General features: G+C 32.7%; 1 protein-coding gene across 4 annotated transcripts in view; it reads left to right on the forward strand.

Moving 5' to 3' along the window:
• The window catches only part of Cul3 (cullin 3), a 106,292-nt gene that overhangs the window by 40,065 nt on the left and 40,282 nt on the right, over positions 1-25,945 (forward strand). For all 4 annotated transcript variants that reach the window (XM_085812717.1, XM_085812718.1, XM_085812720.1 and 1 more), the window contains exons 6-10: positions 12,938-13,117; positions 16,065-16,113; positions 17,203-17,351; positions 23,239-23,415; positions 25,357-25,527. In XM_085812717.1, the coding sequence (XP_085668843.1) occupies positions 12,938-13,117; positions 16,065-16,113; positions 17,203-17,351; positions 23,239-23,415; positions 25,357-25,527 (726 nt within the window). The remainder of the gene's footprint in view (positions 1-12,937; positions 13,118-16,064; positions 16,114-17,202; positions 17,352-23,238; positions 23,416-25,356; positions 25,528-25,945) is intronic.

Genomic DNA, 25,945 nt, shown 5'->3' on the forward strand with positions numbered 1-25,945 from the left:
AGAGAAAAATTCGCATACAATGAATGTTAGTAAATACTAAGCTTTTTTAGTTTTATAATTTTAACAAGCAAAATTCAGCTATATTCTGATTAAACTTAATCAGATTTGAATTAACATTTGTTTGAAAATAAAGTAAAAATAACATCTAAGTTACAAGGTAACCAAAAATGATGTTGCCATTTTGAACCGTCAGAAAGAAAAAGTCATAAAACAAATAATAATCACTGCTAATCCTCAAAATAATCACTGTCAGTGTCCAGTGCCTTTTGCCAACGAGTGGGGCTAGCTGTGCGATGCCATTGCGGTAAAACTTTGGTGTCTTGGACGCAAAGAAGTTCATGAAGGCCTTTTCAAGATCTGGCCGGTTGTTGAAGGATTTCCTACGAAGATGGTTGTTCAGTAACTGGAAAAAGTGGTAGTCTGTTGGCACGAGATCTGGGGAGTATGGTGGATGGGATAGTGTCCCCCAGCCCAGTCATTGGATAGTGTCCCTGGACTCCTGATTCGCATGTGGCCTCACATTGTCATGGAGGAGGAGTACATCCTTATGATTGACCAATGCTGGCTCTTTATGTATCAGTGCCTGATGCGGACATTCCATTTGCTGCAAGTACAGGCCTCCCATGATGGTTTGGCCCATGGCTGGAGCTCTTAGTGCACCACTTGGCAACTAGTCCCAGATACAGAGCATGATCTTGTGTTGAGCGAAAGAAGATCTCACAGTGTGAGGCACAGGGTCCCGTATTGACAACCGATGTCTGGAACGCCTGGAGGTGTCATACTGGACCCACGTTTCATTGCTGGTGAGTACTTGATCAAAATATGGTTGCATTGTGGTGCCATGCTGTTGCTAGTTTGCATCAAACAGTTATAGGGGGTACCCACTTGCTCGGCTTGCTTCCTTTCCTATGCAGTGTAGATGGAGGCTGATTGTTTTATCAGATACCTGGAAGTGTGCAGCAAGCTCACCACATGTTTGGTTACTGTTACTCTCTATGGCTGCTCTCAGGCCTCATCGTCCAGCACTTGTGTCCAACTGCTGTGATGCATCACTAAGAGACATCCTCTGACCTGAATTTCTGGAACCATCGCCTAGCGGTTCGTTCGTTAATGGCATCATCCCCAAAGGCCTGCCAAATTCAATGACTTGATTCTGCTGCTGACAAGCCCACTTTAAAATTATACAGCCAACAACTCCGAACAAGCGCCTTTGACGTGTCCATTTCGATGTTGCTGTGTGAATTATGTTCGAAGGACTGATGACCAATGCAACACGCTTGTATACTCTTGGTCAATGTCGAAACTCCCATCCTAATCTGGTCGCGGATACTTAGCCGACGGGACACTTAACAGACACCAGTTAGCCGACAAGACGTTTAGCCAACAGGGACACTTAGCCGACCAAGACAGTTAGTTGACAGGACATTTAGCCGACACGGACACTTAGCTGACAAGGATACTTAGCCGACACGGACACTTAGCCGACATGATATTAAGCCAATAATGAGTCTCGCTCTTCCCAATGCTTTTAGCTTTCTAATACTTTCACATTTCATTACTACTTTGCTCAACACATCACACTACATTCATTCCTGTATAAAGTCATTTCGCTCTTCCCTCTAATGAAATTTCCTTTCCCTGTCAGGAAGTAGAGTGATTCGCCCTACTCCTTACCATGCTGGAACTACTTTTTTAGCTGAACTTCTATTTACACCCTCTGAATGATATTTACAGGTTAGTCATTGCATATTTATTAATCTGGGATAGGGCTCCAGCACGGGAATTCGTATCTCGTTGCCTGCGGCCACCTAACAGAAGTAGGTTTGATTTATGTAATTATGGCAAAGTTAGAGGTCTATCCACCTAATGGGAGGGACACCTTCGTAAAGAACTTTCTAAGGAAAACTGGCTCGTATTCATGTCACACATAGGGGAAACCATGAAAACACCCATGCAGCCTGTCTGCGGGATTCGAAATTTGGACCGAACTGCCCGTGTTCAGTGACTTTATCGCTTGTTAAAAAATTTTATCAACTTTGTACTATTAAAATTTCTTTATCATTAAATAGATAAGTGAAAGTTCACTTACCTTCTAAATAGGGCTGCCCTGAACTGCCTGCTTTTCCTTCTTGTAGGTATCTGTCTCTATGATGAACTTCGATTCACTTCGAAACACAGCTATAAACTTTTTAAGAAATTTTAATTCGTATGAAAGATATCTACAAAATATTTACAAGTTATAATGATTACAAGCATAATTTATACGGAGACGGTCTATCTTTATACATCTGTTAGATGCGTCAGCCGTTCAACTGACTACTTTTAGTCTCTTTCGCCAGAGGGCGTCCGTGGAAGTAAAGTTCTAGTAAGCAAACGCGACACTCCCACCTTGAGGTCCAGTATCAACAGAGGATGGACCTCAACTGACCTGTAGTTCAAGTCTTTTGAGTTTTCGTCATACGTCGAGTTCTGTACCTCACTAGCATATCCGACTCAGGTGTAAAGTTGAGTTCAAGAGGTGTGAGGTTCTTAGTAGGTCTTATAATCTCCCCTTGTGCAGTTTTCAGTTTCACTAATCTAATGTGTCCGTCGTGGGATGGAAAAATTTCCACGATTCTGGCTAAGGGCCAGTTTATCCTTTTTTCGTTGTTGGACACAATTACAAGATCACCAACTTTCACAGAAGATGGTTCGCGGATGAATTTTGAGCTTTGTTTTAGTTGCCCTAAATATTCTGATCAAAATCTTTTTCGTAAATCTTTTCTCAATTTGGCTCTGTAAAGGTATCTTTTATTGATGGATTTAGAATCCAAAAGATCTAATTCAGGAACTCCAGTCTCTGGAATTTCTGTTAGAAACATTGCTGGGGTGAGAGCTCTTAAATCCTTTACGTCTTCTGACAAATACGTGAGAGGACGGTTGTTCATAATGCTCTCGCAGTCACAAATGATTGTCAACAATTCTTCGTAGTTCAGAGAAGATTTTCCTAGTACCTTTCGAAGAATTCTCTTTAGTACTCCAATTAATCTTTCCCACCACCCTCCCCACCATGGCGAGGAAGGGGGAATAAATTTCCATTCAATTTTCTTAACTGTTGCATTTTCTAAGATAGAATTCCAATCTATGGTCTTAAACAAATTATTTGATCCAACAAAATTGGTTCCATTGTCAGAGTATACAGTGACAGGTTTACCCCTTCAAGCGATGAATCGCATGAACGCGTGCAGGAAACTTTCAGTTGATAGAGATGAGACTAGCTCTAAGTGAACTGCTCTATATATTGCGCAAGTAAAAATGACGATCCATGTTTTTTGGCCTCCTTTTAAAATTAAGGGACCCATCAGATCAACACCAATAATCTCAAAAATTAAAGCATCTCTTATTCTGTCTTCAGGTAGAGGCGCTTGAGGAATCTTATATGAATCAGAGTGGAACCTTCGACATCGTACACAGTTTTTTATAACCTTGCCTACTGTCTTCCTGTTCTTTACGATCCAATATTTTTCGCGCAAAGCGCACATAACGAATTGTACTCCAGCGTGACTTAGCCTTTCATGTTCAGATTTGATCAGTTTTAAGACTAATGGATGTCCTGAGGGAAGTAAAACTGGGTAACGAAAGTCAACATCATCGTCTCTCTGAAAGATACATGCCTTCACTTTTATAAGGCCATTGGAGTCCATGATAGGTTCTAGAGCATGTATTCTTTTATCTTTTAATCCTTCGAAAGATTCTCGTTGGATGAGTCGGAAAACCACTGTTTCAGCTCCTTTTAGTTCTTCGACTGAAATTCTCCCATGCGTTCTTTCAGATGGTGGTGTTGTAGCATTTTTAATGAATCTAAAGATCCAAGATACGACCTTTATGATCTTTTCGAATTTTGAAATATTGTCAAAAAGGTTAAATTTATCTGTATTCGTGTTATTGCTGGCTGAAACCACAGTTCGTTTTCTCTCTCCATTTACTATATCGAAATCAAGATGTTCTCTATCTGCAATTGGCCACTCTTCTGGAGGTCGATAAATCCAATCTGGTCCTTTCCACCATTCGGATTTTATCAATTCTTTTGCAGAGCACCCGCGTGATGGCAAATCAGAAGGATTAAACTTTCCGGGAATGTGATGCCAGTGATCTGGGTTACTCAATTTTCGAATCTCATTTACTCGATTGGCTACAAAAGTGGACCAATTTTCTTTCTGTTTTATCCAAAAGAGAGCATTTGTGGAATCCGTCCAGTAAAAAACTGGAACCTCTTTTAGTTTCAAATCTTCTCTTATTGTATGAGAGAGCCTGGCTCCAATAGTGCAAGCGAGTATCTCTAGTCGAGGTATGGTGAGTGCTTTTAGGGAAGCAACTCTCGCTTTAGATTGTATCAATTGACAAGTGACTCCACTCTCACCGTTGTGTATAAGGAAAAATGCAGGTCGCGTACGCGTCCTTGCTTGCGTCCGAAAATACATGCAGAGTGGTACTTTCGTCTATTTTTGGAAGCAATCTAGAAATTTTGATGTCTTTCAAATATTTTAACTGAGATGACCTGACCATGTGAAAAATTTCCTTACTAGATCATTCGGCAGATTAGTATCCCAGTTAATTTTCTGTTTCCAGCACTCTTGCAGAATCAATTTAGGCATGAGAGTAACTGGACTAGTAAACCCAATTGGGTCAAAGATTTTACTCAATTCGGAAAGAACAGATCTTTTGCTCAATATAGGGTTTTCTTCATATTTTACGTGACAAGACAAAGTATCATCAAACAAGTCCCATTTCAATCCCAATACTGACACAACATCTTCATAATCTTTATCAGAAAGGTTTAGAATTGAAGTTTCATTTTTAAGTCTATTATGTTTCCAACCTCTTAGGTCAAATTTTGCAGTAGCCATGATTTCTCTAGATCCTTTGATAAATGAGTTTAATTCTTCAATTGATTCCACGCTCGCTACGCAGTTATCCACATACATGGCTTTCTTTAGCTTTGAAGCTATTTCCTGATGATGTTTTGGTACATTTTCCAAATGGTAGTTAATTGTGGCAGTGAGTAAAAAGGGGCTGGCGTTTACGCCGAATACAACCCTTCGGTGCCGATATATAGTCAGTTTTTCAGGCTGTCCTTTCTCCCACCATAGGAACCGGAGAAAATCTCGATCCGCTGGGTTCACACCTATCTGAAGAAATGCTCTTTTTATATCCGAAATTACTCCATACTTCCCCTCTCGAAATTTCGTCAAAATTTTGGGGATCAATTCAAGATAATTAGGACCCTTTTCCAGGCAGTCGTTCAGAGATACCGAATTTTTCTCCTTTGCAGATGCGTCGAACACTGGTCGAATTTTGGTAGTCGAATTTTCCCGAAACACGGGTCTATGTGGCAGATAATGCCCTTTGATCTTTTCTGCCTCCGAAATATTGACAGGTTCAATTATTCCCTCTTCTACCCAATCCTTTAAAACAGTTTCGTAGGCTTCTAAGGAATTCTTTGTCTGAAGGGTTTTCACGCAAGACTTCAGACGCTTTTCTGCAAGGATTCTATTATCCGGCAACTCAGGATGAATTTGAAGCCAGGGCAGTGATACCTGATATCTTCCAGCGTCATCTCTTTCTAAAGTACGGATAAAATAATTTTCTGTAGCCTTTTCTATTTCTTGTTTTGTTTGCGAAAGAGCTGGTTCAGTTATTCCGATAGAATCAAGAAACCACAAGTCACAGATTTTTCTGTCACTAATGTGTAGTGATAAAAGAACTTCATTAAAATTCTTTCCCTTTACCTTTGTTCTCCCTAATGTTGTCCAACCAAGGTGTGTATTCATTGCTACTAAACTCTCCGTTACGTGTATTATTTTCCCTGTAAAGAGTTTTCCGGCATAATCTGCTCCTACAAGCATGTATATTTCGTTAGGGTGTTTTTCAAATAAACAAGAATTCTCATTAATTACATCACTGGGAAAAATTTTGTAACCTCTTAGTTTCTTTAAGCATTCCCTATCCTCCAATTTTGCAATATGTGAGCATATGGTTTTTTGGCTCAAAACCTCCATTTCGCATGTGAATCCTGTTTCTGGATTATTTAACTTAATCAGATACTTGTTGTGATTTTCCCTTTTTTCTATTCCTCCAAAAAGCCCATGAGTCACACTTTCCTGACCTAAAAATTGTAGTTTTAATTTCTCCGCAAGAAATGTGCTGATATATGATCTGCTACTTCCGGTATCCAGAATTATTCGTATAAAATTGCTTTCACCATCTGCGTAAACATTGGCAATTAAAGTTTGCAAGATTACACTTTCATAGGATGAATTATTCGTTAAGGCCTTATTTTCAATTTGTTCTTCCTTAATTTCTCCGTTTTCGTTTTTAAAACACATTATAGTGGCATGTTGTTGTTTACATAATTCACACCTTATTCTAGAAGTGCAATTAAAACTAAGATGCCGTGGGTGTAAACAGCGATAACATATTAATTTCGCTTTGCATTTCTCCCTTTTTTTCTCAGTAGACCATAAAGATGCTTGTTTACACGTTATAGACTCGTGATCAGAAGAGTCGCAGAAAACACATGGTGTTTGTCCCCCCCGCAAACTTGCGTTCGTCAACTCCGAAGCTGTGTGTTTCGCAATAGGTGTGGTTTCACTCAGTTATGCTTTTGCGGCGCCGCCTTTGGCTGGACCGTCTGGAATGTACATTCCCGCGCAACTAACTGTTCAGAAAGAAATTCCACTAGGTGACTCAAATCGTAATTTGATTTTCGAACTGTTTTATTATACTCCAAAACCAAATCTGCGGGCAATGTTTTAAGCAAAATAGGCGTTAATAAAGCTCCATATGTTTCTGAGGTCATATTTAATGATTCAAGACATCGAATATGTTTCTGTATATAATTGAATAACTTCGGAAATTTTGAATGTCATTAGAATCCTTTAGAGGTCTTATTTTCAGTAATTTATCTATATGGGCGTTTATCAGTACATCTTTATTTCCAAATCTTTCTGTGAGGAGTTTAACTGAAGTTTCGTAATTTTCTTTGGTTAAATCGAAACCGTCAATGGTGTTATAAGCAGTACCTCCCAAAAAGGATTTCAAATAATTAAATTTGCTTATAGCGTCAAGCGTTTTATTTTGATGTATGGCTGATGAAAAAGTGTTCCAAAATGTCAGCCATTCGCAGCTCTCGCCATAAAACTTCGGAATCCTAAGTTTAGGAAGCTTCACATTATGACTTTCAATTTTAACGTTTTCTATAATACTTTCACTTAACTGTTCAGTGCTTCGTAACACATTAAATTTTTGTTGTTCTATATTAATTTCTTTCAATTTTTTGTTAGCTTTGTATTTAAATGTAGTTATTCTTTCACGATATTCGTCAACACCGTTTAATTCCTGGTCTAAATCCTTTATGTTTATTAATTTTTCTAAATCGGCATCTATTTGTTTTAACTCGTTCGATTTTTCATTTAAGAGTTCTAAAGAAATTTCTAGTTCCTCTGCATTCACTTCTGTTTTTGGTAATTCAGTTTCGATTTGGCCAATTAATTTTGTAACGGCAGCCCTTATGTGGCCGCGTTTCCTTTTCAATGTATCGATGAATTCCGTCATTATTTAATATTCAACAATTCAACAACTATCAGCAATTCACTAATTATTTATGCTTATGTATCATCTATATAACTGATATCAATTTAGACAGTTTCAATAGTTAGGAAAACAGCAGTTACTGGCAGTCCCTGTTCGGGCGCCATGTTAAAAAATTTTATCAACTTTGTACTATTAAAATTTTTTGATCATTAAATAGATAAGTGAAAGTTCACTTACCTTCTAAATAGGGCTGCCCTGAACTGCCTGCTTTTCCTTCTTGTAGGTATCCGTCTCTATGATGAACTTCGATTCACTTCGAAACACAGCTATAAACTTTTTAAGAAATTTTAATTCGTATGAAAGATATCTACAAAATATTTACAAGTTATAATGATTACAAGCATAATTTATACGGAGACGGTCTATCTTTATACATCTGTTAGACGCGTCAGCCGTTCAACTGACTACTTTTAGTCTCTTTCGCCAGAGGGCGTCCGTGGAAGTAAAGTTCTAGTAAGCAAACGCGACATCGCTCGTCCGCTGCTGGGCCTAACAGAAATAGAGTGACTGTTTTACTCAATATATAATCAGTCTCTTCCAATAAAAATTGCCTTTTTAGGCTAGAACTTTATAAATGCATCTAGGAAAATGGGCACCAAAAATTTCCCTATTACTATGTAGCTAAAACAAAAACGACAAAGAAAAGGAATGAAAGAGGAAAAAAAAAATCTTAATTAATGAAAAGTGAAATCAAAATTTATACATTTTTAACAGATATTGAGAAAGTTACATTTTATAAGAAAAACATGAACCAATATAAAATATTATATTGAAAATTACGCATCATGACTTTCAAAACAGAGTGAGTACATAATATTAGCTAATTACATGACTGATCTAGTTAAATCTAGCATCGATAGATGACACTACATTACGATGACTTTTCAAGATGTCATGCTTTGATCAGCCCTGCTTGGTGCCCCTTATTCTGCAGATTCCTCCATTTCTCTTCGGAGATTTTCCCCATGTGCGGAATTTCATATCAGCAAGGTTTTCGATATGTGAAGAACGAAAAATGTAGTTTTTGCAGAAATGTATTCAGTTATGAATGAAATAAAACCTTCAGAATATTTTACTTCTAAATTAAACATAATGCACCAGTTTAGTGCTATAAACATTAACTTAAGTAAGTATTTTCAGTGAAAGGCGGGGTCAATAAAATGTAACAGAATTTTTATCTCAAGTATGGTGGCATGAACAGCCCGTTACAGAGGTCAATAATTTATACCTTTGCTTGTCTTAAAAATTCACTTTTTTAAAAATTGTTTCTAATAACAAAATAATATGTATTTCGAAACTAACCCTTTACGACCATATGTTTCTATAAAAAATATAATTCAAGAATAGCAATTTTTATTGCATTATTCATATTTTTCATGGCAGGCAAAAGAAATTTTATTAGTGGGAGGAGTGAAATGATTTTGTAAGGGAAAGAATGTAACATGATGTATTGAGTAAAAGAGTAATCAAACGTAAAGGTATTAGAAATTTGAAAGCATTTGGAAGAGTGAGATTGGAAAATTAATATCATTAAGTAAACAAGAAAAATTATTAATGATGTGAAAGTGTTTCAAAGGAACCCAGTTGATTAAATGAAGAAGTTTTATGGATAATTTTTGAAGATTCCAAATGTAATTAAGTGACTGCTGTACTTAGCTAAAAAAATTATTTTTTCCTTTCGAAATTTAATTCATATTCCCTGACGAGAAATTTCAGAGCTTTTTCAATTCGGCCAATATACACCAAACAGCACGATACATTTCAAATAATGCTAAATTATCCCAATGATTAAAAGTACATGTTGCAATATTAAAATACATATGCCAATATTAAAAGCACAAGAATTGAAAAATGAATTTTACTGATAGGTGAAAAAATAATTTAAATATTGAACTTATAAGTCAAGAAATTTCATAATTCATAGCTAGTTTAAATAATTATTGGGTACGTGTCTGCTAAACGTCACTGTTGGCTTTGTGTCCTGTTGACTAAATGTCTTGACAGGTAAGTGTTCCATACCTAAATGTCCTAATGGCTAACTCTCTGTGTTGGCCAAATGTCCTGTCGGCTAAGTGTCCGTGTAGGCTAAATGTCCTGTCGGCTAACTGGTGTCGGATAAATGTCCCGTTGGCTAAGTGTTACCGACCCATCCTAACCACTTCATTGCCAGGTTGGGGTTCACTCTTCCAATGTCATATCAGAAATGCCAAGAAACTTTTTGGTTACCTTGTAACAGCATATTTTCTGCATTACATTTTGGGTTATTTTATATTTAATTCAAATACTTTTTTTAATGAATTGAAAGGACTTTTCAGATGTTTCGTAATATTTTGAAACTACAATATTTGTTTGAAATGTTATTTGCTTAATGCATAAATCCCAAATAAAAATTTTATTGTATGTATAATGCCAACAAAGAAAAAATATCAAAGTATTTCATGATTTATCTATTGGAGAAGTTACTGCCATAATAGAAAACAAATTTGAGGCTATGGAAGTCAGAATAGACTTCGAAAACAAAGTTGAAGAAATCAAAGAAAGAGTTCGTTCTGTTGTCGGACAACAAATTGGAGAAAGAGTTTCTGCTCACAATCAACAAATCAAAGACAATGTTTATGCTCTTGAAAGATAAATCAAAACGAGTTTTTGGTTTTGAACAATAAATTAAAGAAAGAGGTGCTTCTGGTGTTGAATAACAAATTAATGTCAGAGTTTTTGCTGTCAGTAATTGTTATCAGTAATTTAATCATCAGTAATTTTTACAGCATTTAATGTACAATAATCCCCACTTATTTCAAATTCCTCCATAAATCATGTATGTGCAAACTATAGCATATGAAGTTTCAGCACTACTCTCTTCTATTAAATCAAGTTCTAACAGCTCTTTAATTTGTTCATCAACTTTGGCCTTCAGTAATTCAGTAAATATGTGTTTTCCTTTCTTCAATGGGTTTTAATTATATTTTGCGAGAGCCTACTTTTGCAATTTTCACTTTACCTGTAAATAATGATTCATGCTTTTTTACGAGTTGTCGAATTTGTTGCTGTTGATCGCTTGTTAAATGTTCAAATTTCAATTTCTGGAGAATATTCTTTTAATATCTTGAGATAAAGCTTGCTGAGTCAAAGGAATATCTATAAATTCTTCATCATTTTTGAAGATAACTCCTATTGCATGTACTCTAGTGATATATTATTTGATTTTATTCACATGAAGGTCTTATTTTACTGTTAGACAGTTTGACTGTATGAGGTGGATAGTACTTTTATGATCTCTCCTGGACCAGTCCATCTTGCATAAAGTTTGTTGGATGTGTCAGGAATGAGCAAATAAGCTTTAAATCCTTTAGGAACAGCTTGGTGATTAAAGTAGTTCGAATAAGCTGCATGTTTCTTACATGCTATCAGGGATGCTTGATTAGTGGCTTGTTCTAAGTGTATTTTCTATTTTTTTTTGTATATAATCAATTACTTACTGCTTCATTTAAAGATATTTGTATCTCACCACTCCAGCTGGATGTCAAAAAGCTCAATAAGACATATATCCCTTGATTATACATTAACCCTAAAGGAGAAACCCGTGTAATAGAATTTTGAACCTCTCTGTAATCAAAAAGCAAATATGATAGATATTTATTCCAATTAGATGGATCCATGTGAATGATATGATGCAACGAATTTTACAAAACTCTTTGTATCTCTGTACAAGACCATTATTAGCAGTGTATCCTGGAACTGAAAATTCTGGATAGCTTTCAGAATATCAGTTCTTGTAAATATTTCCATCAGAGCATTGTGTGCAGGTTTTGCTGTTAAAGAACATAATGGAGTGGCATCTGGCTACCGTGAATGTTGATCCAGTAGTTATAAAACTTATTCCAGATTTTTTTTAGGGTATAAAAGTAATTGTTTGAAAAGAAATTTCTATGTTATATTTTTGGCTGTATGCTAATCTCCTTATTCTATATTAGTTTTAAATTTTTACCTTGAAATCTTGCCTAAAATCAAACGGCGAACCCTAGGTGTGCTCAGACCGGGATCACCGATAATCTAGGACAACTGAGAGTCTGTATTCTTTGTTTCTCCGCATCTCATCGGTCAGTTCATTGACAATAATGCTCATTTCAGCACTCTTTCCGAAGCTGTATTCAATCAGTGTGCCACTTTGGGCACACCCACAGAATTAAAACGATAAGTGCTATCTTCGCAAAATTTTACTTGTGTACTCCTCTAGGCCTAATTTAGACTGCCTACCTTTTTTTTTTTAAATCAAAACTCCGATTTTTAAAGGTAGCGTGCCGGAAAGGGTTAAATTAACTCTTACTTCTTCTGAAGTAGACAAGACATCTGCTTCTCCGTGGTATTTCAATATGTCACAATGATAATAATTTTCAACATCAAAAAACATGTTATTCATATGAGAAAAGTTTTTATGAGGTCTGTTTTCTGATGTTTTTTGAATTATTGATACTTTTCTTTTATGCACCTGTCACGCTTTTCGGCACTTGTGAAAGAGAAGTCAAGCAACCATCTGTAAAGTATTCTTATAACTAAAAATTGTTTACAATTAGGAAACCGGGTGTTTGGCTTCAGTTTCACAGTTGCCAAGAAACATGGCAGGTGCATAACAGAAAAGTACTGAATTATTTTCTGTTCATTCCAAAATAAATAGATTTTAAGTCAGTGATAATTTTCAGTAAATCAAGCAATATCAAACGAAAAAAAATCACAATAATGCTATTTTGCCTCATTAACATACATTTTTGGTACTTTTCCATTTTGCACCTGCCTGAATTTTGGCAGATTTTTTTATTATAAATAATTTTTAATCTTAAGAACAGTTAATAGATACACAAACTCGCACATGGCTTAGCGAGATGGCACTAAGTTTCAGTGTGTGTTTTGGCCTCTCTTTCACTGGTGCCAAAAAGCAAGGCAGATGCATAATGGAAAAGTATCAAGTTTTTCCTTTAGTTTCTCCAGTTTTGATTTATCAAAGTTCAATAGTGTGTCAGACACAGAGGTTTTAGTTCGATGATGTATCAGCACAGAGATTTTTGTTTAGAAATAAGAAAACAGTGTTAATTACCTACTGCCAGGTTGCTTGAATTTTCATAGGTTTTATTTAATCTTTATATATAAAGACAAGAATATTCATATTTGCTACTTTGTATATCTTTGGTATTTGGTTAATACAGTTTGAATTTCAGTATGATAATTTTTTTCAAAAATTCCCATTTTTTAAAAATTGTATTTCCCTTTTGTTTGTTTATCAGGATTTAGTAATTTATTTTTCTATTTAAAGATGGAAAGTCAAAAATTTCTGGAAGAAAATAGTGCTTCTGTGTACATTAATAAAGTGGAGCAAAGAATTAATGAAGAAGCTGAACGTGCCAAACATTACCTAGATGAATCAACTGAAGAACTTATTGTCAAAGTTGTTGAAGAAGAACTAATCAGCAAACACATGAAAACAATAGTAGAAGTCAGTATATAGTTTAGTGCAATTTAAAATTTCATGTCAAGTTTGGGTACTTGCATATTATCCTGTTGACTGGCAAAATAGTGCAATTTAGCAACCAATTATTGATGACCTTGTGCTTTAGAACTCCGCAGTAACTATTGGTGACTATTGTTGAAATTTCCATTAATGAATTTATTGCAACAGTTCATGGGATAATATGGAAATATCAGAATTTGTTCTGGTATAGTGATTTATTAATGTGACACTTATCTGTTATCTGTCAACTCTAAAAATAACCTTGATCTGCATAAACTTGAAAATTGACTGGTTAATGCAGAGAAGATAAATAGTTTATTATTAAAGCTAGCTGTTGCATGTATATAATTAATATAGTTTCCTTCTGAAATATTTTATCCATACCATATAATACATGTGAACTGCTAAGATTGTTGTAAGTTGCATGACTGTTAGCAATTCGATAGTTCTAAAAGATCTAAATGAGCTTATTCTCTGAAAATAGATTATCTGCATAGATTGTTTATAAAGTGCTAGACTATTGTAATGTTGCTTGTCTGTATTTTAAATAATTATATTAAAGTTGTATGACACAAAGTTTTAAAGTTGTGCGCTTGTTGTCTTTATTTTAAATAATTTCAATTCTTGAAAAGACTTTTTCATTTTCCAGTTAACTGCTGTTAGATTTCAAGAAGTTTTTTTCCCCATAATTAGACCTTTCAACCTTGTTTTTATATGCTGATTACAGGTTTAACCTCTTAAATCTGGAAATCTGCAGAACATAGTCATTTCATGAGTGATTGACCTTACATACTATTAAACATACGTGCAATTCTTAGACTTGCTTAGTTTCAGTCAATTCGGGTCATATGTAGTTGTTATATGTAGTATCATTTCATGATATTTAAGCATTCCTTTACCAAGCTTTTTTTTTTTTTTTTTTTTAATTATTAATTCCCGGTTTTCATTCATAGATGGAAATTTATATGTGTGCATATTATTAGTACTAGCAGTGTTTTAATCTCTTAATTGACTTGTTGAAGGACAACAGTATATCTCTTCATTTCTTACTTGATATTCTGAAGCTGGATGGATCAGTTTACAAAGTTTGTAAAGTCAAAATATTTAATTGTGGTGTTAATTGATTTTTAATTCTAAGTGTTATTAACAGTGTCTCTGGTGAGAGAGAGAGCTGTTGGACCAAAGAAATTTGACTTGGAGTTCAAAGAATGATTCTTCTTTTGTATGATTTCAGTATCTTTTTTAATTGCTTTTCGTATTTCATATGTGTCATATCTTATAATTATTTATATCATTACTTGTGAAGAACCTGAAAGAAAGATGCATTTTATAGTTTTAACTATATGTATGCTTTTGCTCTGTAGTTATATGAATAAAAAAGCTTTTAGTCGCAAAAGTGACTGCATATTAGTTTTTACAATTTTTTCTTACTCTCTCTTCTTTTTACTTCCTTATACGAAATGTTATAATCACGAAAAATTCCGAATATCATGTTTCAACAAAAATATCAATTTTGACTGCAATTTAATGATGTTTTTGCATGACATCTGTATGTAAGGACAAAATACAGGACTTTTTTTCCCCCCCACAAACGGAATTATAAAACTTATTTAAAAGGAATTCAGAAGAGTTTTTTTGGGGGTCTATACATATGTATGTATCTAGCATAACTCAAAAACGAGTAGTCTCAGAAAGTTAAAATTTTGTATATATAAGACTGCTATTATAACATGTAGTTGTGGACCTTCTATTTTGGTAGTAGTCAGGCATACCAAAAGTACACACATGCATATATATAATTATACCCTCTCTGTTACTTGGTACAGTGAGCTCAGTTTTTTTTTTTATTATTATTATTATTATTATTATTATTATTATTATTATTATTATTATTATTATTATTATGATGTATTGGTAAATTGTGCATTTGTTGCTTTAAAATGATTGAATTATGTTATTCTTATTTTCCGGTTAAGTTTTTTTTTTTCCTTTAGTTAATCTTTATTCAATGTTTGTAGAATTATCAACAATTTAAAAGTTTTTTAAGTGTGACTGCGGCTAATTTTTTTTTTTACCATATCAGCTATATTTGTTTACATTTGAAACATAGCAGAGTACTGTCTTTCTGAACCTTTTAAGTGTCTTTTAGCTGAGTGGGACAAAAAGGAAACTTTTAGTTTTGTCCACCGGAAAATCTTGCCTGCTGGCTAAATTGCTTTTTTTTTTTTTTTTTTTTTTTTTTTTGTGGCATAGAAACTGTTATTTTAATTGTCAATTTTTTTAAAAATGTTTTAACTGTATTTTATGTTTTTCTATATATAAATTTTAAAGAAGATATTTTGAGTTTTTATGTACTTTTCACTTACTGCAAAGGGAGAACTGAATTAATTGAAAGAGAAATATGTCTCCAATGAAATTCGAAAAAATAAGTTTAAATGAAATGCGAGAAAAAGTGCATATAATTTAATGTTCCGTACGAGGAAGTCGTGTATCTGATGTATAACTTTACTTGTGCATATACATACATAAGTACAGTGCATAAGTTATGCATATACATACATACGTGTATCTGATGTATAACTTTACTTATGCATATACATCTGGTTTTTTAATATGTATATGCACAAGTAGACATTTATTGCTAGGCTTTCTAAGCTGCATAAATTTTGAAGACAAAACCTTTTAATCTCTGTATGTAATTTAACATTCATAAAAAAAAACTTATGTTTGGCCAAGACTCATTTTTTTCATAGTTTGATTTTTTTTTAGCTTTGGGGGGGGGATCATAATAAAAATGTTGAACCTCTGTTATGAGATTTGATTAGTATGAAAGCCTGTTCTGAAGTTTGATTCATTTTGCATACAAATTTATGCTAATTACTGTTTTATTAGTATTATTGTTCAGACATTTATTTTTTGTGTTATTTTACAGATGGAAAATTCTGGTGTAGTTCATATGTTGAAAAACCAGAAGACTGATGGTAAATAGTAATGTATTTTTCATGTATAGTTAAATAAGTACAGGAAAAGATTTTTAAAAGTAACTGTAACAATGTTTTTAAAAACATGAAAACTTAACCATGTATAACGTGTGGCATACAAGTCTTCGTTATTTAATTCACATAAGTGTTTGTCTTTTTAAAAGGGTTTTTTTTTTTTAGAAGTTTCAAGTAATAAATGCTTTCCTATTTAATGATATTCCTCATGTAATGTATTGTGCATTTTTTTATTTAAGATTCTGAAGTAATTAATTTGTAACTTAATAAACTAAAAACTGCTGTTGCTTTGCTTTACACTAATTTCATTTCGAAACTAGTTATTTGGTTATAATATAAAAACTTTAAAATCCACAATGTGCATAGAAATAAGTAAACATTTCTAAAATTTAAATGTATCAATGTTTTCGAATCAGTAGTTGAATAGACAAAAACATGCAAAATTCTATATCCATATCCTGGGTGTGTTTTGGTTTCAAGAGGTTATCTTGAGTTTCCTTTATATGTAAGGATGGCCTACACTGAACACTGGTAGTTCGGTCCAAGATTTGTATTCCGCCAATGGGCTGGCTCCATGTGTGTTTTTCCCATGTGTAACTTACATACAAGCCAGTTTCCCCATAGAAAAGTCGTTCACGAAGGTATCCCTTCCCTTTGGCAGATAGCCCTCGAGGCTTTGCCATAACCACATAAACCAAACCAAATCTTACACATAAGGTAAATAATGGCCATTTTCCCTTAAAATGTGTTCCACACAAAGATGCCTTCCCTTAAAATGCTCTCTCATAATCAAACAATCCAGTTCAGTTCAAAGGCATCAGCATTCACATTAAGTCCTATAACTTCTAAAATTGTGTAATTAAGTAAATGTTAAGTTAATGCACAGAAACAAGATGTGAAATGTATGTTAACTTTCACTGTATTCTTTGTATAGTTAGATGTTAGCATTTAAAGGAGTTAGGATTTAATCTTAATATTGATAAGCTAAACAGTAAGAATTGATTTTTTTCCCAAATTTTTAAAAATGCATATTTGTTTTAAAGTATTAATACCTTTTTTTTAAATAATTTTTAGATCTAGCCTGTATGTACAAACTTTTCAGTCGGGTACATGATGGTCTAAAGACAATGGTGGAATGTGTAAGTTCTTACCTTAGAGAGCAGGGAAAAGCTCTTGTTACAGAAGATGATGGAGGCAAAAGTGATGCATTGACTTTTGTCAAAGTAAGTTTTTACAGTATTTTCAATGATTATTTTGTGTTTAATTGTGTTGATTTTTTATGTTTTTATCAGTAAAAACAGTCTGGCAATTTCAAGATTAATTTATTATAAATGAATAGTTTTGAGGCAGAATTATTCCTTTATTTTTAAGATATGGCAAAGTCTTGCACTCTCTTGATTCAATAAATCTGGATTTGCTATAATCAGGTTTCAAAATTTCAAAGCAAACTAAAGCAAAGTAAAAATAAATTCTAAAAAATTAGCACATATGATTATTTTTTATTTCATAAATGATTTTTTTAACCCCTTTATATAGCCAAGTCTTTATTTGTGTGATTTATGGATTTTAAAATTATGTGATATGAGATGAACTTCAGATCTTTTTGGAATTCCCATGTATAATATCCGTAGGGACTTAAGCTTGGAGCTTTTCTGCTTGAGCTGTCATAGCTGTTGCTGGAGGAGGTGGGTAGAACACTGATGAGGTATGGTTTACCTTTTATCTCAGTTTAGCATTAGTGCCTACAATTTCAGAGATTAAGGTCTTAATCTTGAAGCATATGAAAGACACCAGTCTGATTGTAGTTCAGTGCAGTTACAACTGGTTTTAGACCCTCAAACTGTCCTCCAACAAAATTGGGATAGAGCTGCATAGGTATATGGTGGGATTATACCTGTGCGACCAGTGGTAAAATTATGGTGTCCTGCTCACTTGCATCTGTACCTGCCCTTAATGTGTAAACTTCATAGCATGAGTAAGCAGTGGACGCTTGTGAATTGTAATGATTTTAATGTTGAAAGAACATATGTCTGTTAGTTTTTGATAAGTAAATGATAATTTTGGTAAGTGCATTTGTGTTAATTAAATATTAATACCCATAGAAAAATAATAGTAGTCGTAATTAATGCAAAAAGAAAGTGTGAAAGTTTTTCTTTCACTCAGAGGCATAAATGGTGCATTTTAAAACGAAAACTGGGTATAATTAAGTTTCTTGAAGAAAATGCATCATTGTAAGGGATGGATGAATCATCAGTTTGAAAACACACCTATATATTTTCTCTTTTCCAGGTGTTTCAAAATCATGTAGGGAAGAATCTGGTATATTTAAAATTTGGTTTTTTGGTTTTAAATGAATGTTAATGTCTTAATTGAAAATTTAATTGAATCTTTTTTCGTTTTTTTTATCTCAAATGAACCAGGAGAACGAAACATGTTTTCAAAACATATTAATCGACTTTCCTGAAGTTTTAATTCATATTCACCCGATGGATTCTGAATTGGAGTTTTGGTAAAGGGAGATTAATTTTTATATTTTTGTAATTTTGTACATTTTCCTTTTCACATTTATATTTTTTGAGTTTGTTCTACTATAAATTCTTATTTTAATTTTGATTCGTTTATATATTGTGTTAAACATCTTATACACAATCGCGGTTATTAATATTTTTGAGGAATTGCCTTGCTTTGATTCTGATTTAATGTTTACTTTAGATGCTTTAAGTGTATTTTACTTCAGTCCTGCCGCTATAGCGCAGGACAGGTTTAAAAATTTTTGTTTTTAACTTTTAGCCTACTATTATGTTTCTTTATAAATGTATACAGTCAAAAGTCGTTAATTCGGACACCCATAATCCGGAATGATCTATAATCCGGACCTCAAAGCTACAAACTTTCTGCGCATGCGCACAGGAGTTTACGAGAGCGCGTAAGACCCTTACGGCTGCGAATATGTTTGTGCGCATGCGCGTTTAATGTGTAACGGAGTTATACGCTAAGCTAAAGTTATCTAATTCAGTTAATGTTGCAGATTGCGTTGTTCCTTGATCTTCGAATTGGATCTGGCTTATTATTTTTTGCAGACTGCTAGAGCAATTTTATAAAAATAAGCTTGAACTTTCGATTATGTCAAATAGAATTTCCGATATATATTTACTACAAAGTGAAAGTATGTTTTGAAATCCGAAATCTGTTTATCAATTTCACGCTGCTCTGCGGCAGAGGGGGAGGGGCAGAAACGTCATTATTAGATTGAGATAGATTAGAAAGATTATGTCAAATAGAAATTCCAATATATATTTACTAATATGTAATTTGTATCTACAAAGCGAAAGTATGTTTTGAAATCCGAAATCTGTTTATCAATTTCACACTGCGGATTGGAAGTTGATCTGTCAACACTATCCTTATCTTCAGAGCAGATGTTTTTATTTTATTTGGATTATAATTCGGTACTAAGTTTAGTATTTCATCTCCAGTCTTTGATATGATTTAAATCAAGTTCCTCCTCATTATAATTCGCTTCGGATAGTGAAGAAAGTGACCCAGAGATTATTGAAAATGAAAACATTTCGATTGACAAATTAGTCCTCAACACAGCAATTATAGGACTTGAACAGCGGAACTTTGTAACTAAACAAGAAATTATGTCTGTTTAATAGAATTAAAGAGAAAGTATTATCACATGAAACGAAGCAACTTACATTGAAGGAAATGTTTAATAAAGTAAACAAATAAATATTAAGCTTTTTCTTTTTGTAAATTTTGATACCCTTTAGATCATAATTGTTCTTTATTTCATAAATTACGGTTTCATATTTTTAATTTTGTAATTTTTGCATGCCATCTTACCAGATTTAAACTGATGATCTATAATCCGGAATCACCGAAGTCCCGACGAGTCCGGATTAACGACTTTTGACTGTATTTATTTTAAGGTGTTTTTTTAAAAAATATTTTTGTTTTAAAGTTTTAAATTTCAAGGTATTCTTATAGCTTCTTATTTATCAGAAGTAGTCATTAAAATTAGATCTATTCACATAATAAAAATGGAGTGGCTGTTATCTATATGGATCGATAAATCAAAAATGAGTTTCACGTAGTTAACTGGAAATTAAAGCTTAAGCATTAAGTGTGTACAATAAATTTAAAAATACTGTTGACATTGAAAGCAAAGGTGAGGGAACTTGGGAAGTAAAAACTTTATAGCAAATCATGTGCGCTTTCTCTGTATTAACCAGCAAATTGGTATTCACAAAATTTGTGTTGTCGGTAGATCTGCAAGTGCTGTTTGTTGGAAGGAATTAAATGAAATAATATAAAATGGTGTCTATGAAGTTGAACAAGGCTGATGAGAGAACTTTATTTTAAAAAACATTCCATTGTGTATCTCTATATCAGCCAATGAAATTTGTAACCTGCATTCAAAATTTCAAAAAGCTATCATGTGCTGTAATCAGGTAGAAATGCATTAGGTTATTTCAGAATAAAACTCATGCTTTAGGCCACGCAGAAAATCTTTTATGGTTCTTCTCACTTGCAGAATGTTATTACAGAGAAAATTAATAGGATTCTTAAGACTAATTGATCTTAAATAATGCTTCAGGTTATCCAATGTGTCTGTGTCATTTAAATAAAAATTTGCATCTAACTTTTTTCCGCCAAATATGATGTCTTTGATCCATCTAATGGATCAAAGGATTATTGCAACATTTAAGGCATTTTGTTTGCGTTATACTTTTCCGCAAGCCATAAAAACTATGTAGCCTTTATCATTTGCAAAAAAGATTAGAAAATAAGCTTACTTTAATGGAATTTTGGAAGAACTAAACATCAGAAATGTTTCTGAAAATATCAGCGAGGCATGCCATAAGTTACTGGTAAACAATCAGAGGGTTGTATGGCAGTGTATCATCCCATATTCTGAAAATGTTTTCATTGGGTTTGAAACTCATTTTACTGACGTCATTAATAATATTGAGGAAATTCCACTGCAACTTGATTTCAATGAATTTGTAACCGATTGCATCAAATCAAATGCTAATGAATTAGATTGTGAAACTCTTACTAACACTTACGAAAATAGTAGAACAACTTAGACATTGATGAATTGTATTGAAGTGCTCGTATGAGAATTAACAGTTGAACAATTTCAAAAAGGTATTGGAATGGCTTAAATTTTGTCAAAGCATACTGTGGATGTTGATCCCAAAATTAAACATAGTTTAAACTTACAGTTTGCCAAATAATAAACATGCAGTTCATTACTGCAGAGAAGTGTTGAAGAAAAAAGGGCTAAAAGAAAAACAGCAATCATCATTATTACAGTTTTTACAAAATAAAAAGTGAATTTAGAAAAACATTCGTTTTTAAAGTTTATTTCTGGTAAAGAAATTTGAATTTATTATTTGTATTTTATATATAAACAAACAGGGAAATTATTTTGAATCAGTTATTTTTGTACATAATTATTTCCTTCATTAGTGCAGTTTTAAACAGTCTGGAGCACTGATAGAACTGATTACCCATACTATATGAGATATTGCTATATTCAGTTTTAGTCTTATATTAGGTAGATAATAAAGATAAATAACAAGAATGAATATGAATGTGAAAAGTTACTGATATTAAAAGTTACTAGTAAATGATGCAAATCTATTCATGTAATTACTAGGTAAGTTTATGATACATTTTGTAAGCATATTACTGAAAGTTGTAGTAAACATTGAAAGGAGTTTAGTTTTAGTTAGTTCCCGAAAATTAGTAATATTTAAACTTATGAAATCTGTAACTCTTTTTATTAAGAAAACAAACAAAATAAGTAGGAATGATTATATTATATAGTTAGTTGAGGAGTAATGTTATTAGTTACTAACTAAATTTCTTATTACAAATAAAGATAAAACTTAAGTAATTGCTGCTATGGAAAAAAAATCTTGCTATCATTGAATACCTGATTAAGGTAATTCAGATATTAAAGGAGATATTTCCAGAGCTATTTTTGCTATTGCAACAAGCACCAATTAAAACATCTGTACTTTTTTTTTTCTGCATTAAATTATTACTATATGTAATGGAAATCTTGTAATGTGTCAAAGAAGCTGTGGCACAGGCAGACCAGTGGAATCCTCTAAGTATTTATGGTTTTTTGCATCGTTCCAGTCATTTCATTTGTGTTTGGTGTAAAAAAGCTACAGATTTACTTCAGATACTTCTCAGAGAGAAGAAAGTGGATGTTAAAGCTTTAGTGATCTCTGGAGTTAGTTTGAGGAAAAATTTTCTAGCCCCTTTTTAGACTGCAATTTAAAACTCAGTAGCAAAACTTGGTAATCTTCGCAGACATAAAAAAAGTTAAGATGTCCTGTCTTTTCCAAGCACTCCTTGACAAAGTTTATGATAATTTTTGGATACTATAAAAATTGCTGAAGAATATCTATTCCAAATAGGGACAATCTAAGGATCTTCAAAGCAGTAAACCTGCTAAGCACTTATTCTGACTAAAAAATTAGCATGACTTCCCAGCTTTTTATTCTTGTTGTTTGAAAAACTTGCATTGTGATCTTCTTCCATATGCTTTTGAAGGCAGGCCTCATCAACATCAGTAGGCCAGCCAGAGCACTCTGCAACTTGAATGTCATAGTCCTTGTTTTTGAACTTCCGGTACCAAACCTTCACTGTATCTTATAATGCAACATTAGCACTTAAAGCTGTACACATGATTTGGTGACATACTTTAGCTGACGTTTTGCAACAGAACTGGAAATAAATGATGGATCTAATCTTGTAGTGTTATTGTTCCATTTCAGACACCTTGTACGTAATACTAACGATATTGTTTTACAAATTTCACAACACAGTGTTCTAAAAAAAGTCTCTTTCTTTCAGTTGCCAAAGACCATTTGACAAAATATGATTAAATATGCCAATGTGAACTGTTTGCACAGACGATATTTGCGGTGATGGTAAACTTTCGTTAAAACCCAATATTTTTTTTAACATTAATCTACTGTTGAGTAATATCATGAAAAATATAGAATTTAAACATACCTTTATCAATATTTATACTATATTTTCATATATTTATTTTATTTATATATTTTTTTCCTTTTGTAGAGCCTTTTGGATTTAAAAGACCGCTTTGACCACTTTTTATTCCATTCCTTTGGTGGAGACAGGTATTTTAAGCAAATGATAGCAAGTGACTTTGAATTTTTTCTCAACTTAAACCATAAATCACCTGAATATCTATCCCTGTTCATTGATGATAAACTCAAGAAAGGTGTTAAAGGTGTAAGTATTTTTCCAATTTTTTTATGTGAAATATTTGTTGTTTTTAAATAATTTCAGAGCTTATTTCAATCAGCTTAATGTTTGATTAAAAGAAAATTAATTTTACTGTTAAAATAATGAAGACTTTTAACAGTATTAATTTCAATTTGTGTGCAGTATAAACCCCTTTGAAATACCAGCCCTGTTTTCGTATGATTTTAGCCTTATGTGATGGTAATCATAGAGAGCTGATGTTTAATGTCTGTTTTAATTTGTATTCCTGGAAATATTTGTGATGTTCATAAGTGAATATCATAGGTGAATTTTAAAATATCATAGGGAAAAGGACACATTGAGAGGATTTACTTAATTTCTGTTCAAATTTTGCCGTTTTCCATATATTACCTATGCTTTTGAATATTTGTATATATTTTTCATATATATTCACTAAAAAATCTTTACTTTGAGTTTTTCTTTGATTTTTAATTTTGATTTGATTGTGAATTGTATTGTTTGTAAAATACTAAAAGTTTTATCGATGTGTTTGACATCTTGATATTGTAAGCAAAGCTGTTTTATTGTCTCATATAGGGTTCAGAGGCTGTTTGTACATTTTTTAGATGATTTTCCTTTTCTATTTAAAAAAAAAAATTCTGTGCTGGGTTTTTTTTTTTTTTTTTTGCAACTTTATTTTAAATGTATAAATTATTGTCTCCTGCTGGACAGTTTTGTTTTCTTGCAAAATGACACTTTTAAAGAAGCAGGGGATGGAAGGCTAAATTTGTGCTCTTTCCGAAGAAAATTATTCTAATCTAGTTATTAAAAAATGCTGTGAAAGCCATCGTTTTTCAATATCTAAAGCTATGCTACATAATATTCTCAACAAGAAAGGAAGGGGGAAGTCAATGTTTGGCTTCAAGTGGAGAAATTATTCCAAATTCATATCCAAGGAAAAAACAGAATGTTGCGAAGGTAAGATATTTAATGTTAAAAGAAAATCTGCCAGGTAAAATAACAGTTGCAAAATGATTAAAATGCTTAGTTTCAGCTATAAACAAAGTGATTAATGCTAATTTGAATTTTAAAAAAGCGAAAACACATGATGCGCATTGTCTTTCTCCATGACATGTCGCCAAATGCAGAATTCTTTATGAGAGAGATTTTTATGAATAAAAATGGAAACATGTTCTCACAGTAGATGAATCTTTTGTGTATTTAAATTACTGCAATAAAATAGATCCATTGTTTATGATGGTTTTCCATATAATGGCAAATTAAAAATAAAAGGAGTGGAAAAAAATTAAGATCAGCTGCACATATTATTGGGAATATATTGTATATCCATTTTCCGAATATGAAATACCTTATTAATTTAAAAGTCAAACAACAAAAATCAGCATTATATTTTAAAATTTCTAAATTAATATTTGTTTGGCGTGTCAACAAATATTAATTTAGAAATCTTAATTAATGAAATACCTTCTCTACTCACAGTGCCATTAGTCAGTAGAACTGTATCAAGACAAAGCAAGCAGCCACACATCAAAATCCACTCTTAATTTTCTGGAAAAAATGGAACAAGAAATGAGTATCAAAGCCATACCCTACTAAATCTCCTGATGTATCACTCATATATTTTTGGACTTTTAGATTTTAAAAAAAAACGTATTCTTCAGACAAAAATCTACAGCTCTTCTTGAACTTTGGAAAGCTGTTCAAGAGGAATGAGATAAATTTCTTCATCTGATATGTGATAAAGCTTTATTATCTTGCAAAATTACAGTTTAAAAAAATAGTGAAGAATAAAGTTATCAAATAGAACATTCAAAACATAAAAATTTTGGATAAAATATTTCTGTAATTACAATGAAACAATATGCAAACAACTACTGTAGGTTGAATTATACTATTTCCTTGAATAAAATGTGATTATTATTACATGAAATATCTTTCATGTTTTAGATGACTGAGCAGGAAATTGAACAGGTATTGGACAAGACTATGGTTCTTTTTAGATATCTCCAAGAAAAAGATGTATTTGAACGTTATTATAAGCAGCATTTAGCGAAACGGCTTCTTCTGAACAAAAGTGTATCTGATGATTCTGAAAAAAATATGATATCAAAGTTGAAGGTACTGTGTTTTTTTTTTTTTTTTCCCCTAAAATTAAATTCTATCAAAACTATGCTACAAAAATGAAGTTTTATAAGTAGAATTGTATATAAAAATAGTTGCACAGAACTTTGAAACATTAGTAGCAAGAGTGGCCATAGTGCAGCTCCTGCAAACAAGTGCTGTGACTCTTATGCAAATAAAATATATGTTTGAAGTATGGTAAACTACTCAATGTCCAGAAGTAATTACTGTATTTCGTTTCTTTTTACAAAGTTATCAGACTTTTATTTCCATTTAAAATCTATTTTAGTACTTTTAAAATGATGTAAATATGGACTTGTGGCTTTTGGGCAATCTAATTGAGGTTCTCGAACTTTTCTGAATTCCAACATATGGCTCTTACTGATAAGAAGTTTGGTCACCCCTTGTATATTCT

This window comes from Stegodyphus dumicola, chromosome 3, assembly GCF_044657685.1.
Source record: "Stegodyphus dumicola isolate Sdum_Otavi_A_Nest chromosome 3, ASM4465768v1".
NCBI lineage: Eukaryota > Metazoa > Arthropoda > Arachnida > Araneae > Eresidae > Stegodyphus > Stegodyphus dumicola.